Raw genomic sequence first — 18,057 nt, 5'->3', positions numbered from 1 at the left:
GTCTGCATCATCAAAGTGGGCTCTGGGAAGTGGTGGTGATTTAGTCACTCAGTCGTGTCCGACTCTTTGCGAGTCTGTAGCCTGCCAGGCTCCTCTGTCCATGTGGATTCTCCAGGGAAGAATACTGGAGTGGGTTGCCTTGCCCTCCTCCAGGGGATCTTCCCAACCCAGGGATGGAACCCGGGTCTCCTGAATTGAAGGTGGATTCTTTACCATCTGAGCCACCAGGGAAGCTCAGGCTCTGGACACAGGCTGCCCCAGTTCCCTGGCCCTGGGGGGCTGATGAGGGTGGACCTGGTGGCCCCGAGGGTGAGGGTCCCCCCTCTGAGGGGATGCTGGGGTGCAGGCTCTGGGTTGGCCGGCCTGCACAGAACACGGATGCCTGCAGGTGAGCCGTCTGCTCTCTGGACATAAGGCCATCCTGGGGAGGGCTGTCCTGCCAGAGCCTCACAGATACAAGAAACCAAAGGCATCGTTAAATAAAGGCAGAGAGCATGCAGGTGGGGCAGGAATCTAGGATGTGGAGTCTGCTGAGCCAGCCGTGGGAAGTGATTGGAAAGCATTGGGTTTGCATGGAGATCCTCACCAAGGTGGGGGGGTCTGTCTCCAGAGACCCAGGGTGTGCACTCAGAGCCGGCCGCTTGCAGAGCTAAAGGGTGGGAGGGGCCATGGGATGTGTGTATGTGATCCTGTGAACTGCGCTGTAGGAACCCATGGGTTCCTGGGGGAGCTATGGGTAATAATTGCACATCACACAGCTGTAGCGTGGCAAAGTAGGCACCCACCTGTCCAATGGGATTTTACATTAAGAGGAAGAGTCTGATTCCTTCAGCGGCAGCAGCAAATGCTTCCATTTGCTTTGTGGGCTTGAGGGACGCAGGGGTTCACCACGTACAGAAGTGAGTTTGCATCCGGGCACACAGGGGCGCCGGGTGGCACCCTGCCCGCCACTACCTGCCCTGCTCAGGGCTCTGCCCACCCCTTCCGTGAGCTGTGCCCACGCCGAGTTATTGCCGTCACCGTCTTGTCAGTACGCTGAGCTTCTGTCAAGGTCGTTCTGTATTCACCTGCGTCCTACCTCCGTCCAAACTAACGTGGATGTCACCCAGGCACTCTGCTACTTACCCAGACGCCTCCGGGTTTCGGGTCCACAAGTCCAGCTGCCTCTGGGAGGTCGTTTCAGCACGATGCGTCGAGCCGCAGCACCTGTTGAAAGATAGGGTATGAATCCGCTCATCAGTTGACTTCATACTTTGCGTATAATGTACGGTTCTTCTCTAGTCAACCCATAGCTCTTGATGTCTGCTGTGTAAGAAGTTACCTCAACCCTTTTTAGCTAAACAGCGTTGATGCCTGCTTGGTATCTTTACTTTCTGGTGGAAAAGTCCTCCTTTTCTTGATTCCCAAAGTGCTCCAGAGCAAGTTCCCAGGGGACCCAGCACTCCGTCAAAGAGGTCTGCGCTCTGAAAACCTCTGTTTAAATGCTTGGTTTGAGTGCGGCCGGGATGTGAGGCTAATCACTGCAGGGGTGGGGGTGGTGTGGATAGGGGGCGACGCCTTTCACACCCGCCCGGGGACTCACTGGGTGATTGATAAACCCTGCCAGCCTCTGTTCCCACACGCAGGCCTGGCTCTGCAGCACTTTTGTCTTTTTTTCCACTCGGTCGATCTCCCAAAGAAAAGACACGGACAGAAAACGCGCCGCTCGGGCTGGAGGTGGAGACGTTACGTAAGCGGCCCTGTTCTCTGGGTGCTGGGGCAGCAGGTCTGATTCTGCAGGGGCCACACAGCCGGCGAGGCTGGGGCGCGCTCACTGCGCACTGTTCTCACCCTCGCCTCCTGAGGGGGAGACCCTGCGCACATGGAGCACACACGGAGCACACACAGAGTCCACACGGCACACATGGAGCACACACGGAGCACACACAGAGTCCACACAGAGCACATGGAGCACACACGGAGCACACACAGAGTCCACACGGCACACACGGAGCACACACAGAGTCCACACGGCACACACGGAGCACACACAGAGTCCACACAGCACACATGGAGCACACACGGAGCACACACAGAGTCCACACAGCACACATGGAACACACGCAGAGCAGACATGGAGTCCACACGGAGCACACGCAGAGTCCACATGGAGCACACATGGAGTCCACAGCACACACACAGCACATGTTGAATACACACAGCACACGCAGAGTCCATACAGAGCACACATGGAGCACATGCAGAGTCCACACGGAGCACACATGGAATCCACACAGCACACACACAGCACGCACAGCGTCCACACAGCACACACGGAACACATGCAGAGTCCACATGGAGTCCACACAGAACACACACAGAGCACACATGGAGCACATGCAGAGTCCACACAGAGCACACGCAGAGTCCACATGGAGTCCACAGAGCACACACACAGCACATGCTGAATACACACAGAGCACACACGGCGTCCACACAGCACACACCAAGCACACACAGTGTCCACACAGAGCACACACACAGTCCGCATGGAGCACACACAGAGCACACGGTGCACATACGGAATCCACATGGAGCACACAGAGTCCATACCAAGTCCACACAGCACACTGGGGCAGCCAGACCTTCAGGGTGAGGAAGGGCCAGGCGTTTACTCCTGCCTGGCTTCAGGATTTCTTCCACCAGCTTCCTCAGAAACATGCAGGATTCAGAGACTCCTGCAGAATCTCTCTCATCACCTAGGAAACAAGAGGAGGAACGCTGAGCATCCCCCATTCTCCTCGGGTTTCCTTACCGTGGGCGCCACGGCTGGGCTGGGCTCAAGACCTCTGCAGAAGCATCACAGTGCCACTTTCCTCATGATTGTTTTTTTTCTATCTGGTTCTCGTATATCAATTTACTTCTCCTTTTATGCTCTATTACATTCCCCCCGACTTCATTCTCTTCCCCGGCTCCGTTCTTGAAGATTTCTTTGATACGGACCGTTTTTAAAGCCTTCATGGAATGTGTGAAGCGGTATCACTTCCATTTTACACTTTGGTTCTTTGGCCATGAGGCGTGGGGGATCTTCGATCCCCAGACAGGGATGGAACCGACACCCCTGCATGGGAAGGTAGAGTCCCAACCAGTGGACCATCGGGGAAGTCCTGAGCTGATTTTCTCTTGAGGAAACAGCAGGCAGAATTTGGGGAGACCTCCATCCTCGGCCAGGCGGGTGCCCATCTGCATTGCCTGCAGGGTCCTCCGCCCCCTTCCTGTTCTCTCCAGCTTCAGGATTGTCGGGCCGCGAGCCCTCTCGCTTGCAGACTGTTCTTTTGTTGTTGTTGTTGTTGTTGCTAAATTGCATTCACCTTACAGATCCCGGCGTCGGACCGTATCACGTGGAGTGGTTTCCGGAAGTCTGCACCCACAACAAATCCGCCAGGCTGGAGGCATCCTCGGCCGTGACCCAGGTGAGGAGGAGGAGGAGGCTTGAAATGGGGGTGCTTGGGGGCTCTTAGACACACCCGCCCTGCGGGTGCAGCTGGACGGGAAGAGGTGCACGCTGAACGTGCTGTGGGTGACTCGGTCACCGACCCGTTACCTTCGGGACAGGCGGGGAGGAGACACAGGGTCACGTGTTCCCTCATCCCTGCACGTTATCAGCATGGGGGAGGGGACCCTGAGATGCGGAGATTCCAGACACAACTCACAAGGAGCTCCCAGGGCATATGGTGTCAGCCTGGGAGTGTTTCATCTTAATCACACAGAAGCTCAGAATTCTCTTCTCCAGTCTGAGTCAGAATACCCTGTGACCTGAAGGCCTTGTTTTCCCAGGGCAAGTGGGAAAATTTCCCAGGGTTTCTCTGCAACTCTGTCCCTCAGCCTCACCTTTAGCTACAACCCTACCTTGTGCCAGCTTGTGCTGCGGGTGGAAGACCCGCCCGTCTTGGGCCCCAGCACGTGCTCTTCTGACGTTAAGGGTCCCAGACATGCTCCAAGCTGCAGCTCCTGTATGGGGGCAGGAGGCCATGACAACTGCATGCCTAGAATTTACCCCCACACACCCTAACACAACTCACCTACAATTGACACCCACACCCTAATACAACCGCTGGCCTAGAATTGACACACACACCCTAACACAACTCACCTACAATTGACACACACACCCTAATACAACCACTTGTCTAGAATTGACACACACAGCCTAACACAACTCACCTACAATTGGCACACACACCCTAATACAACCGCTTGTCTAGAATTGACACACACACACCCTAAGACAACTGCTGGCCTAGAATTGACCCACACACACCCTAACACAACTCACCTACAATTGACACACACACCCTAATACAACTGCTTGTCTAGAATTAACACACACACCCTAACACAACTCACCTACAATTGACACACACACCTAAGACAACTGCTTGTCTAGAATTGACACACACACACTAATACAACTCACCTACAATTGACACACACACCCTAACACAACCGCATGTCTAGAATTGACACACACACCCTAATACAACCGCTGGCCTAGAATTGACCCACACCCTAACACACCAAGGAAAGGAGATATCACACTGGCTTGTTGCAACCATCACCGTCAGCTTTCCTGTTCCTGTAAGGTTATATATGTAGTATACACAGGGTCCTGACAACACCACCCTAGAAGGGACACACACACCCTAACACACCAAGGGAAGAAGACGTCACACTGGCTTGTTGCAGCCATCACCGTCAGCTTTCCCCAGGTTATTTACGTGTATACAAGGCCCTGAAAACAACACCCTAGAAGGGACACGCACACCCCCTCTAACACACCAAGGGAAGGAAGCATCGCACTAGCTTGTCACGAACATCACTGCCATGCTTCACATGGGTATAAGGTTATACAAGTGCACCCAGGGCCTTGACAGCACCTCGAATGGACACACACACCCTGACAGACACACAAGGGAGATAAACCTCACACCAGCTTGTTACAAATGTCACAGTCAGCTTTCCTGTTCCCAAAGGTCATATATGTAGTATACACAGGGTCCTGACAACGACACCCTAGAAGGGACACACACCCCCTAACACACCAAGGGAAGGAGACGTCACACTGGCTTGTTGCAACCATCACCGTCAGCTTTCCCCAGGTTATTTACGTGTATACAAGGCCCTGAAAACAACACCCTAGAAGGGACACACACCCCCTAACACACCAAGGGAAGGAAGCGCCGCACTAGCTTGTCACGAGCATCACTGCCATGCTTCACGTGGGTATCAGGTTATACAGGTGCACCCAGGGCCTTGACAGCACCTCGAATGGACACACACACCCTGACACAACCGCTTGTCTAGAATTGACACACACACTCTAACATACCAAGGGTAAGAAACCTCACACTGGCTTGTTGCAACCATCACCATCAGCTTTCCTGTTCCTGTAAGGTTATATATGTAGTATACACAGGGTCCTGATAACACCACCCTAGAAGGGACACACACACGCATCCTAACACACCGAGGGAAGGAAGCGTCGCACTAGCTTGTCACGAGCATCACTGCCATGCTTCACGTGGGTATCAGGTTATACAAGTGCACCCAGGGCCTTGACAGCACCTCGAATGGACACACACACCCTAATACAACCGCTTGTCTAGAATTGACACACACACCCTAACACAACTCACCTACAATTGGCACACACACCCTAATACAACCACTTGTCTAGAATTGACACACACACACACTGACACAACTGCTTGTCTAGAATTGACACACACACTCTAACACATCAAGGGTAAGAAACCTCACACTGGCTTGTTGCAACCGTCACCGTCAGCTTTCCTGTTCTTGTAAGGTTATATATGTGGTATACACAGGGTCCTGACAACACCACCCTAGAAGGGACACACACCCCCTAACACACCAAGGGAAGGAAGCATCTCACTAGCTTGTCACGAGCATCACTGCCATGCTTCACGTGGGTATCAGGTTATACAAGTGCACCCAGGGCCTTGACAGCACCTCGAATGGACACACACACCCTAACACAACCGCTTGTCTAGAACTGACACACACACCCCCTAACACACCAAGGGAAGGAGACGTCACACTGGCTTGTTACTACCATCACCGTCAGCTTTCCCCAGGTTATTTACGTGTATACAAGGCCCTGACAATGACACCCTAGAAGACACACACACACCCCTTAACACACCAAGGCAAGGAAGCATCGCACTAGCTTGTCACGAGCATCACTGCCATGCTTCACGTGGGTATCAGGTTATACAAGTGCACCCAGGGCCTTGACAGCACCTCGAATGGACACACACACCCTAACACAACCGCTTGTCTAGAATTGACACACACACACCCTAACACACCAACGGTAAGAAACCTCACACTGGCTTGTTGCAACCATCACCGTCAGCTTTCCTGTTCCCATAAGGTTATATATGTGGTATACACAGGGTCCTGACAATGACACCCTAGAAGGGACACACACACGCACCCTAACACACCAAGGGAAGGAAGCGTCGCACTAGCTTGTCACGAGCATCACTGCCATGCTTCACGTGGATATCAGGTTATACAGGTGCACCCAGGGCCTTGACAGCACCTCGAATGGACACACACACCCTGACAGACACACAAGGGAGATAAACCTCGCACCAGCTTGTTACAAATGTCACTGTCAGCTTTCCTGTTCCCATAAGGTTATATATGTGTGCAGGAGGCCGCGACAACGCCACCCTACAGGGGACACGCACACGCTCACACACGAAGAGAAAGAAATGGCACAGTAGCTTGTTACAACCATCACCGTCAGCTTCCTCTTCCTGTAAGGTGACATTCCCAGCCCCTCAGCCCTCCACGGTTGAGTCCGGCCTCATAATTCTGTTTAATCATCACAGTCTGGCCGGAAGCAACAGAGAGAGCCCTCCAGAAAGGGGAGAAGAGACACGCCTCCAGAATGTCTTCTCTGCCTTCAGGAAAGACTCAGGTCTAAACTGAGCTTGCGTCTGGGAGGAAGCCTGAGTCAGCTTTTTTTTTTTTTTTTTTTTTAATAACAATTCGGGTTGATATTCACAGCTTTTCACCCTCCCTGTCCAGCCAGCTCCCCATAGTGGGTTGTGATGGTCAGGAAGGGGGCTGCCATGAACTGAACGCTTCCACCTGGTTGTTCTAGAGTCTGGGTGACCCTCTTCACTGCAGGAGCAGGTCATGGTTGTAAATCATCTCGGCAAGGACCCCGTGTGCTTTGTGTAAAGGCCGTATCACACACGCACACACACAAACACACCCACCCCACCACATGCAAGAAGACAAACTCCTGGGACATCATCACATCTCCTGCCAAGTCCGTTCCCTCGTGAGATTTTTACAGCTGGCGTGTTCTCTTTCTCCGTCTCGCTCTAGGAAAACTACATGATTCTTCCAGACCTGTCATTCTCCTGCAAATACAAGGTGATCGTGCAAGCCGCGCGGCCCCAGGGCCGCTGGAAGGCGGAGAGCGCGTCCTTCACGACCCCGCCGTGCTCTGCGCTCAAGGGCAAGACCCACAAGCACTTCAGCTGCCCTGGCACGGAGGAGGGTACGTGTCGCCTGGAATCCCCGGGAGGCGCGTCGCTGGGCACAGCTCCAGAGTGCGATTCACAAGGCCCTGAAACCCAAAAGGATCACCCCTTTCTAGATGGCCCTAGGACAGCCCTGTCTGAACAGAACGTGTGTATACGAACCCTCGCCTAGCCTCTGAAGTCCAGCCGCACTTAGCGACAGGCTTTGCTGAAGGATCAGCCCTTAGAAGTGAAAGTGAAAGTCACTCAGTGGTGTCCGACTCTTTGCGACCCCATGGACTGTACAGTCCGTGGAATTCTCCAGGCCGGAATACTGGAGTGGGTAGCCTTTCCCTTCTTCAGGGGATCTTGCCAACCCAGAAATTGAATCAGGGTATCCTGCATTGCAGGCAGATTCTTTACCAGCTGAGCCACCAGGGAAGCCCAAGAATACTGGAGTGGGTAGCCTTCCCTTCTCCAGCAGATCGTCCCGACCCAGGAATTGATCCAGGGTCTCCTGCATTGCAGGCAGGAGGAGGTCAGGTTGCTGACCCCAGGTCCCAGAGAATGGCAGTCTGAACACCGTGTCCTCTGGGGCTGCCTCTCTCCACCCCTCTAACCGCTGCACGGTTCCCCTTCCTGCGCCCACAGGTTACAGTCACGTGCGCTCCAAAGTGCAGGCCAAACCTGAGAACCTGTCCGCCTCCTTTGTGGTACGCGATGCCAACATCACGGGGCACTTCTCCTGGAAGGTGAACCAGGTGGGCTTGCCGCGGCCGGCCACCGGCTTCCAGGTGACCTGGGCCGAGGTCACCACTGAGAGCCGGCCCAACAGCCTCCCGAACAGCATCATCTCTCAGTCCCAGATTCTGCCCGCGGTGAGTGCCCGCCCACCTGCCCCATCTCAGGGTGGGTTCCCCGCAACCCGGAGGGAGCATCCCTGGGGGAGGCACTCGGGCACCCCAAACCCCCACTGCAGGGGCAACGTGTTGAGACTCACATGTAGGCTTTCTCCTGTGTGAATTCTTCTGCAAGAATCAGAACATACCAACAGGGTTCCTGTGGGCCCCCAGTAAATTCTTTTGTAAAAATCGGAGCACACCATCAGGGTTTCTGTACATTAACTATCATTACCATAAACTTAGGAGAAACTGCCATCTAGCTAAACTTGATGACTAGGACCAGCTCTTAAGGAGGCCTCTCCTGTCCACACGGAACGCAAAGGCTTCACCATTTTCTGTTCTTTTGAATCCCTGTCCTTCTGGGCCAAGCGGACGTGCCCCATTTGAAGTGCTAAATTTTTGGGGGTAAAGAGCTAAAAAGAACCTTTTTCTCTTCATTTTCCCCTTCAAATCTGGCCAGAGCACTTAATGAGCTGGAGTGCCTTCCAGGCCAACTTAATTCCTTGGTTTGGGGGGAGAAAAAAAAAAGCATGTGTGGGCTTTTACCAACTCTCAAAATGCCCTTAGAATATGCAATTCTTGCTCCAAAAAGAGAGAGAAAAAAAAAAACACCTTAAATCCCGGAAGGAAAAAAAAAATTCCACGGAATCGGACAGTAATTATTCTGTGTGTGTGTGTTAGGTTCTATTGAGTTCTAAGACCAAAAAAAAAAAAGTGTTGGCATAAAAAGAAACATTTTTTGGCCGCTGGCACTGACAGATACTGTCTTTTAAGGAGCACAAGTTGGCGCGTTTCCCCGAGATGTGGATTATCAAGAATTCACATCACAAGATGTGCAGATGAAAACTTTTAAAGCCTGGGAAAGTCTTAGATTCAGGAATGGAAAATACAGTCCCCTGGAGGGGGTGGGGGTGAGCGGCAAGAACTGGCCTGACTCATGTGAGCTCTTGGCTGCCAAGAGCCGGGGTCTCCTTGCTGCCCAGACCACCCGGGGATGGAGGGGGTAAGGGGTCTCCAGCGAACATGGACTGATTGCGGGTTCCTGGACACGGTGGAGTGGAAACAAGTGAACCGCAACTGCACGTATCACGGTGATGTCGCGAGGGAGGCGTAGTCTCTGGAGGAGAGTCCAGACATGGGTCGTGGTCAGAGGCAGCGGCTGACGGACCCGTGTCCCCCAACGCCTTCCCTCCCCTTCCCCAGGATCACCCTGAGCTCTCGGTCCCAGGTCTGCGGCCCGCCACCCTCTACCGCCTGGAGGTGCAGGTGCTGACTGCGGGCGGGGAGGGGCCCGCCACCATCAGGACCTTCCGGACCCCCGACGTGCACGGTGAGTCCTCAGGGGGCAGGAGTCCCGCCCAGCTTGCAGACACACAGAAAGTCTTGGTGAAAAAATGGAAATCCATAGATCCAACATTGCAGGCTCCTACCCACAGGGGGTTCTCTGAACCCGAAGCCCCCCCTCCCGTTTGTATGTGCTTCCTCCCAGCCCACCTGACACGCTCCCTTTTTCCCTCCCGTGCACCCTCCTCCTCCCCTTCTGTTACTTTTTTGCTCTACAGAAGGCATGCTTTTTTTCTTATCTTCTAACCTTAAATACCCAAGAGGTAGGGCTTCTAATGCAGGTAGACATTAGAGACGTAAGGCTCGATCCCTGGGTCGGGAAGATCCCCTGGAGGAGGGCATGGCAACCCACTCCAGGTTTCTTGCCTGGAGAATCCCACGGACAGAGGAACCTGGACAGGCTGTATTCCATGGGGTCGCACAGAATCGGACACGTCTGAGGTGACTTAGCATGCGCCCACCCAAGGGGGAAAAAAATCATCATATCATTCTGAAATTTTTTTAAAAATTAAGACATTCAAATATAACTGTATAGGAAATACTACTTTGCTATGCAGCTTATTACGTGTATTTCTACTGTATATAATCTATTGGCTTCCCTGAATTCGCCTGCAATGCAGGAGACCCTGGTTCAATTCCTGGGTCAGGAAGACCCCCTGGAGAAGGGATAGCCTACCCACTCCAGTATCCTTGGGCTTCCCTGGTGGCTCAGCTGGTAAAGAATCATCTGCAATGCAGGAGACCTGGGTTCAATCCCTGGATTGGGAAGATCCCCCTGGAGAAGGGAAAGGCTACCCACTCCAGTATCCCAGCCTGGAGAATTCCATGGACCGTATAGTTCTTGAGGTTACAGAGAATCGGACACCACTGAGCCAACTTTCATTTTCACTGTCTATATTACATAAATTTTCTTCACGATATGATCCCAATTAGTCTACTTGACTTCCTGCTAAATCACATAGGTTAAAAATGATTTCCACCTATTGTTTCAAAACAAAGAGCCTCCCGGGCAACACTAAGGACATATGCCAGGGAGTGGTCGCAGTTATTGACCATAAAGGAGTCCTCATCCTACTGTGTTTGCTGATATTGAAAAAATGGGAAAGAAAATCTAGTGATGTCTTCAGGGGCCAGAACTGTTAGCTTTGGCAGTGATTGAATACGTGCTGGGTCTGTTAACCCTAAACTCCTGGTCCACCCCCAGCCCCACTGTCCCTTCCACCCTCTGCAGCCACAAGCCTATTCTCTATGTCTGTTAGTCTGTTCTTGTTTCATAGATGTCACTCGCGTGGGGTCTAAACTACAGCACAAAGGAACTTGACTACGAAGCAGAAGCAGATTCACAGACAGAGAGAGCAGACTTGTGGGAGTTTGGGATCAGCAGATAGAACCCAGTATACACAGGATGGGTAAACACCAAGGTCCTTCCATGGAGCAGGGAACTGCATTCCATATTCTGTGATAAGAAAGAAAGAAAGTGAAGTTGCTTAGTCATGTCCAACTCTTTGCGACCCCATGGACTGTAACCCACCAGCCTCCTCCATCCATGGAATTTTCTAGGCAAGAGTACTGGAGTAGGGTTGCCATTTCCTTCTCCAGGGGATCTTCCCACCCCAGGATCGAACCTGGGTCTCTTGCGTTGCAGGCTTTACCATCTGAGCCACCAGGGAACCACGATGGAAAAGAATATATACAGTGTGTACATACATATAGAAACAGAATATATAAAACTGTTCTCTCTCTCTCTCTCTCTCTATATATATATATATATATATATATATATATATACACACACACACACTGTATATATAAAATTGAATCACTTTGGTCTACAGCAGAAATTAAACACAACATTGTAAATCAACTATACTCTAATAAAATTTAAAAACATATGTGTTTGGAAACAAAAAGTATGCACAGTGGAATAAGTGCGGGAGGAAGCCAAGAGTCATTTAGTGCAAGAGGATATGGTTTGCTGGAACTGTGGTCCAAGGTGCTTGAGGCCCAGGTCGGGGTGTGAGACGGAGGATGGTGAGATTAACGTAGAGACGACTGCATCTGAGTTACCTGTGGGATAGTGAGACGGAGACTTCCTGAAGGCCTTCGGGACTGCAGGGTCCAGCGCTGAAAGCTTTGAAGGTCATCGGCATGTGGGTAGTAATTGAACGTGGGGCTGTGTACTGGAGGTCAGGAAGGTGAGAATTAGGCTTGGACAAGACCAGGGGAAGTGCTGTGTGAAGAAACTACATGGAGAATAGTCTATGTCTTCCCAAATTCTTGGGGCTAAATATCAATTTTTTAACAGTCATTTCAACAGCTGTATCTTAGGAGCAATGCTTTCATTTCTGTTCCTGTTTTTAAGCAGATCGTTTAAAATATCAGATTCTTTCTTTTTGCTTCAATTCTCCCATCACTTTAAATTCTTCATGTAGACGATGTGCTAGAAATAGTAGACATCCATCCCCTCCACTGTTAACACACTTAAGCCTCTGCTCTATTAGTAAAAACATATGGAAGCTAATTTTAGTTATTAGCAAAACTAAACGGCAACAATTGTGTATTTACAAAGATTAGTTATTAGCACAACTAAACAGCAACAATTGTGTATTTACAAAGATTAGTTATTAGCACAACAGCAACAATTGTGTATTTACAAAGATTAGTTATTAGCACAACTAAACAGCAACAATTGTGTATTTACAAAGATTAGTTATTAGCAAAACTAAATGGTAACAATTGTGTATTTAAAACAAAGGCAGCGTCCTGTTGGGTTTCAGATTATGTACATTGCTTTCTCAGCTTAAACTTTAAAAAGCCACGTCAACGGTTTATGTGTTGATAAGAAATAATGATCCTGGGTTTATTTTAATTTTTAAATGATGGATCAAATTTGCCCCAGCAGCTTTTTGCACTTAGGAGTTTAAAGACAAATAAGAACCACCCCATTGGGAGCGCCCTGTGTGACGCCCTGTCCTGTTTGGGAACCATGTCCACCCATCACTTACAGTGTCCCTCCACCGAAAGTGTGTGTGTCATGAAAGGATGTGTTAATTTCTAAACTTTTCCGAGGAAAGACAAAGGGTTCTGCCCGGCTTACATTATTATAAAGGGGCTTGTCTTCTTTCTCTTGCGATCTTGAAGGTTTTGTGGAGAGAACCAGAGAGCTGGGGAAGGCAGAGAAAAAAGAGAGGCAGGGTGGATGCGTGTCTGCAAGTTCAGAGTCAGGTCCGGCAGGGCCTGGGTGGCATGGACCGTGGGCAGGGCACAGACGCACACCTGTTCCTCCAGTCGGTCTAGCTGGGGACCGTGGCCGGGCTGACACGTCCGTTCTGTCTCTAGGCCCCCATCTGAAACACCGCCATCCCCATCACTACAAGCCTCCTGCAGAAAGGTACTGAGCTGCTCTGAGAGCCCGTCGGAACCCTAAGCGAGTGTGGAAGCTGGCACAATCCCCCAAGGACTGGCCGTGCCCACTGGGAGGCATCAGGCCCTTCCCGGAAGACTGCCTGCCCCTGCATAATAACCGTGGGGCGCTCAACACTCTGTCTGCCCTGGAAAACGTGCCCCAAAACCAAGGACCCGCAGTGAGCCTAGCGAAGGCGGGGGTGGAGAGGGGGTGGGGGGGGTTGGGACAGGTTCCCATGACAACAGACAACACACAGCCCAGCCCTGTTCCACTTCTAATTCTTGCCTGCCTGTGTGGTAAAGCTCCTCCCAATGCAGGTCTGAGTTGTCCCCGAATTTGCATCAACAGATTCTCCAAAGAAGCAATTGACACACATAATAGGCCTGCCCGTAGTAAGCATAGAGTTACTCACTGAACACTTGGAGATTACATTATTGATTGGATTTGCCAGGTCAATGGAAAAGTATCCAGATTTTTACGTCCTAATATTGATTCAGAGATTTCTGAAGATGAATGTTTTTTAATCCCCTGTGGGTTTTTTTTTTTTCAACTAAAAAATCTGTAAACCCAAAATATTGCCTATTAGTTTAAAATGCTCCAGCTTCAAGCACTCAAGCTTCATTTTATACAAAGACATAAGTGAGTTTGGCCTCGAAAGGACAGTTTCTGTTAAGACATTCCCAGCCAGGAGTCAACACTGCTACCCAGAGTCTGCCCTGGAGAAATTAAAACTGTTTCCTGGGGCTTTAATATTTCATCCTACAAGAAGGTTTCCTGATACTTTATTGATATTTTCCTTTTTTCCTTGATGGGGAAGACACCTGCTGCCGTGCTTTGTTCGGCCACTTTCCTGTGTCTTAACACGCTACAAAACCTCTTGCTTGAAATGAAAGAAACCCAACTATCGAACATTTTCAAATCTTTCCCCTTTGCTTAATCAAAGCAAGCTGTTTGTTTGGTAGAATATTCTCCATAATGTAGAAAAGGTAGAGGAGGACTCTGGAAGGTAGAGAAGGACAGCTGTTTGCCTTGGACTAACCTACCTTCGCTTTCCAGGTGGCTCAGTGGTAAAGAATCTGCGTCCCAATGCAGGAGATGCAGCGACAGGTTCGGTCCCTGGGTTGCAAAGATCCCCTGGAGGAGGAAATGGCAACCCACTCCAGTATTCTTGCCTGGAGAAAATCCCATGGACAGAGAAGCCTGGTGGGCTACAGTCCGTGGGATTGCAAAGAGTCAGACACAATTTAGCAACTAAACAGGAAACCTTTCTCTACTCCTTCAAATCTATTATATCTTACTTGAAAATTGTATGAAAATTTTAATTGAAAAAGTAAGAGGCGCCATGCTAATGCCTCATAGCCTGAACTCAACTGAAAACATGGTATTAGTATATAGTGTTGAGGGGAATGTTGGGGCACCCTTAAACTAGAGATGTTTTAATATATTTTTTGCTTGAAGGAACACCCATGTGTATATATACATGTATGTTTGTGTGTCTGTATATTTCCAGGTAGGTATACAATATATATGGGGAAGGAAATGGCAGCCCACTCCAGTATTCTTGCCTGGAGAACCCCAGGGACAGAGGAGCCTGGTGGGCTGCCATCTGTGAGGTCTAACAGAGTCGGGCATGACTGAAGTGATTTAGCAGCAGCAGCAGCATACAATATATACATACGTGTAAGTACATACACACAGACGCACACATATACACGTGGGTAGCTTGAGTACAAGTCGCTGCAATAATTATTTAACCAGCTCACCCATGATGGATGCAACTCTAAACATCATTCAAGTAATCTGTTTTCCCCATCGGTGTCTATTCTATGAGAAAACAGCGATTTCTCCAAATTAAACATGGAAGGGCGTCCTCATGTCATTATGTACACGAGGAACACAGTGAAGGCTCTTGTGCGCCTGGAAGCCTGCCGTTTTCCTTCCTTTCCGAAAGCCTGCGGTGGGCACCCTGGTTGCCGGCGGTTCAATGAGCGGTGAGGGGTTGAATGAGCGGCGCAGGCCGAGAACGTGAGGGTCTCGACTCCTCCTGGGAGGCCTAAGCTCTTAAGTGCGGACACCAGGCAGAGAGACGACCCCTGTTATCACACGCACGCCTCTCTCCCCGGAGAACCCCGGGGCCGGTATGCATGGATCTCTGACGGAACAGATGGGAAAAAAAAAACTTCCTGCGTCTTCGATGAGCTTGGAAGCTTGAGCAGGCGGGCGGTGCATTGCAGCCTGAAGGAGGGGCTACGGGGGGATCTCAAGGATGCAGCCAGCTCATGGGGCTTCGGGCTGTTTCTCTGCAGCTCCGTGCGTGGTTTGGGGTGGACTCTGCAACAGAGTGTCCCTGCAGAGTCAGCGGGTTCCTCTTCTGCACGGAGATGGGAGGGACAGTCTTCACGGAGGACGCATGCGCAAACACAGAGCTCATCTCTGAAACCACGGGTTTTCCCTAGACGCCGTTCCCAGCATCTGGATTTTCAAACCCTCAGAATCTCAAAAGGGAAGGCTTCAAATTATTATTGGCTGTGTGTTTATCGTCTTCCTTCATTGGTCCTAAATATATTAGTAAGTATTTGTGCCAGCCCATCTTTGTACTGTTGTATAGTTTAAAACGCGGGAGTATATACATAGATGCGAAATATTATTAAATTATTAAATACACTTAATTTTGTAAAATTTAATGATGTTTCTTTTGCCTGGGTCATAGACGTTGAGCAAATACATTTTTAGTTCGGATCAAGGTTCTGAAGCTTCTATCTTCCTTGAAATACCTGAAGTAGGTCTTATGAGCATTTCATCTTGCTATAACATTTGATAAATTTTATTAGTATTATTGGAAGAGAAGACTAGGCAATAAGAGAAAGCTGAGTTTCCTTTATAAATTTCAGTAATACTGAAATGAGCAGAAATATAATTACAGTTTTGAATTTTTAAAAATTTGCCCTAATAAAGGTCTAAAAATTTATGTTGTTTAATTTTAAAGCCAGTTTCATAGCTGATTCTCTGTTTTATTGAAATTAGATGCACTTCTCTCCTATGAGAAAAAGTATATTCAGTGACAGCATTTACTCTTTAAAAAAGCCAAGCTCATCAAACATATGAAGTCATCAAATACAGGTGTGTAACCCGATACACATCAAGGCTATGTGCGTCTTTTTACTGAGAATATTCACTCCTCAGTGATGGGTTTATTTATCTGGGCTATCCTCTTGTTGTAAGTAGGCTCAGGGAGCAATCTTTATAAATGAATGGCATCAGCCAGTGTTATTTTAATATACATAAATGGGAAGGAAATCCAGAAACGAGGGGATAAATGTGCACTTAGGTCTGAGCAGAGACCAACACAACATTATAAAGCAGTTTCACTCCCAATAAAATTTTCTTCAAGAGACAATAATGTTTATGACAGGTAAAATTTCCAGAATCCAAAGTTTACAAACAGATCTCTGTCCTAGAAAGACCTGGAAGAACCCAGAACCCATCTAGAGAGCAGAACCCATCCTCCAGCTCAGCACTGCTGAGACCTGGGGCCGCACGGCTCTCTGTTGGCGGACGGGACCTGCCCTCTGCACTGTGGGGCGTGGGGCACCCCTGGTCTCCACCCACCAGAGGCAAGGAGCACCCCACCCCGGGTGTGATGACCACACACTCTGTCATCACGGTCCACACCGTCTTGGGGTGCAGAGTCGCCCCTGCACCGTAGTGATGTTCACTGAATAGAGGAAAACTGCCCTCTGCAAGGCAGAACTGAGTCAAGTGGGGTAGGCATACCTGGGAAGTGCTTGCACTGGATCTCAAAGCCCTTCAGTTCAGTTCAGTTCAGTCGTCCAGTCGCTCAGTCGTGTCCGACTCTTTGCGACCCCATGAATCACAGCACGCCAGGCCTCCCTGTCCATCACCACCTCAGCAGTATCTTTTATGTCCACTGAAGAACCTGATTAAAAGGCTGAGTTTGTCTGTCATGTGAGTGCAAATATTCATTTTGTCCTACTGACCAGGCAGCAGCATTCACGATAATGGGAGTCTTACTTAACGCCCTTACGCCACGTGTCGTGGGGTTCATCATGTTCAGTCCTGTGACTGCGAATATCTCAATCTAAACTTATGCACACGTGCCCATCGTCACCGGAACACAGTGGCTAAATACCTGTTGCGTTGTACGTTCATTTACGATAAAAATGCACAAAGCCGGTGACCTATGGTGGCTATGGTTTTGCATGGCCAAACTCAGCTTCTCAGCTCTCTTGGACACTTGGCAAGTTACATGATTCACAGAGTGACTCACACAGGTCTCTCTGCAGAACTGTTAGGACTTCTTGACATAACCATAGTGCGCAAATAACAGAATGGCTACCCTCTCATGCAAACCACGTCCCTTAGACAGTTCATTTAAAAGTCAATATTTATTTATGTATGTAATAAAAAATGATTTTGTTTGTGTCTCATGTTATTTAGAGAGAAATAATCTTGTAAAGAAATGTTGTAAAAAAAAAAACCACACACACACAAAAACATTGTAAATAGTCTGATCCCTGTCACTCATTATTTTAACGGTAGAGTTTGTACATACTGACTGATTTCGTAATAAAGGACCTTTAAACCTGCCCAGTGGACTGGACTCCTTATGTTCCTGAAAACACACACACACATTTTATTTTCATTTAGAAAGAAAAGTGAGCAGTTTCCTGTGAAGCTGGGGAGACGGAAACAGCCTCATTCTCCTGTCAGTACGAAAGGAACTCAAGGTCTGGTGAAAGATTGGAGGTTAGGAGGAGAAGGGGGTGACAGAGGAGATGGGATGTTTGCGTGGAATCGTCGACTCGATGGACATGAGTCTGAGTAAACTCCAGGAGATGGT

At 49.6% G+C, this 18,057-nt stretch overlaps 1 protein-coding gene across 2 annotated transcripts in view; it reads left to right on the top strand.

Annotated features, from left to right (window-relative positions):
* LOC101118853 (anosmin-1) overlaps window positions 1–17,803 on the top strand; it is a 219,935-nt gene extending 202,132 nt beyond the window's left edge. For both annotated transcript variants that reach the window (XM_060408636.1, XM_060408635.1), the window contains 5 exons: window positions 3,358–3,452; window positions 7,408–7,582; window positions 8,196–8,422; window positions 9,650–9,776; window positions 13,130–17,803. In XM_060408636.1, coding sequence (XP_060264619.1) covers window positions 3,358–3,452; window positions 7,408–7,582; window positions 8,196–8,422; window positions 9,650–9,776; window positions 13,130–13,188 — 683 coding nt within the window. In that variant the 3' untranslated portion in view covers window positions 13,189–17,803. The remainder of the gene's footprint in view (window positions 1–3,357; window positions 3,453–7,407; window positions 7,583–8,195; window positions 8,423–9,649; window positions 9,777–13,129) is intronic.
* Window positions 17,804–18,057: the final 254 nt, after the last annotated feature.

Source organism: Ovis aries, chromosome Y, assembly GCF_016772045.2.
Source record: "Ovis aries strain OAR_USU_Benz2616 breed Rambouillet chromosome Y, ARS-UI_Ramb_v3.0, whole genome shotgun sequence".
In the NCBI taxonomy this organism is placed as follows: domain Eukaryota; kingdom Metazoa; phylum Chordata; class Mammalia; order Artiodactyla; family Bovidae; genus Ovis; species Ovis aries.
Note: the sequence above shows the minus strand (reverse complement) of the source record. Positions and strands in the feature narration are given on the sequence as shown.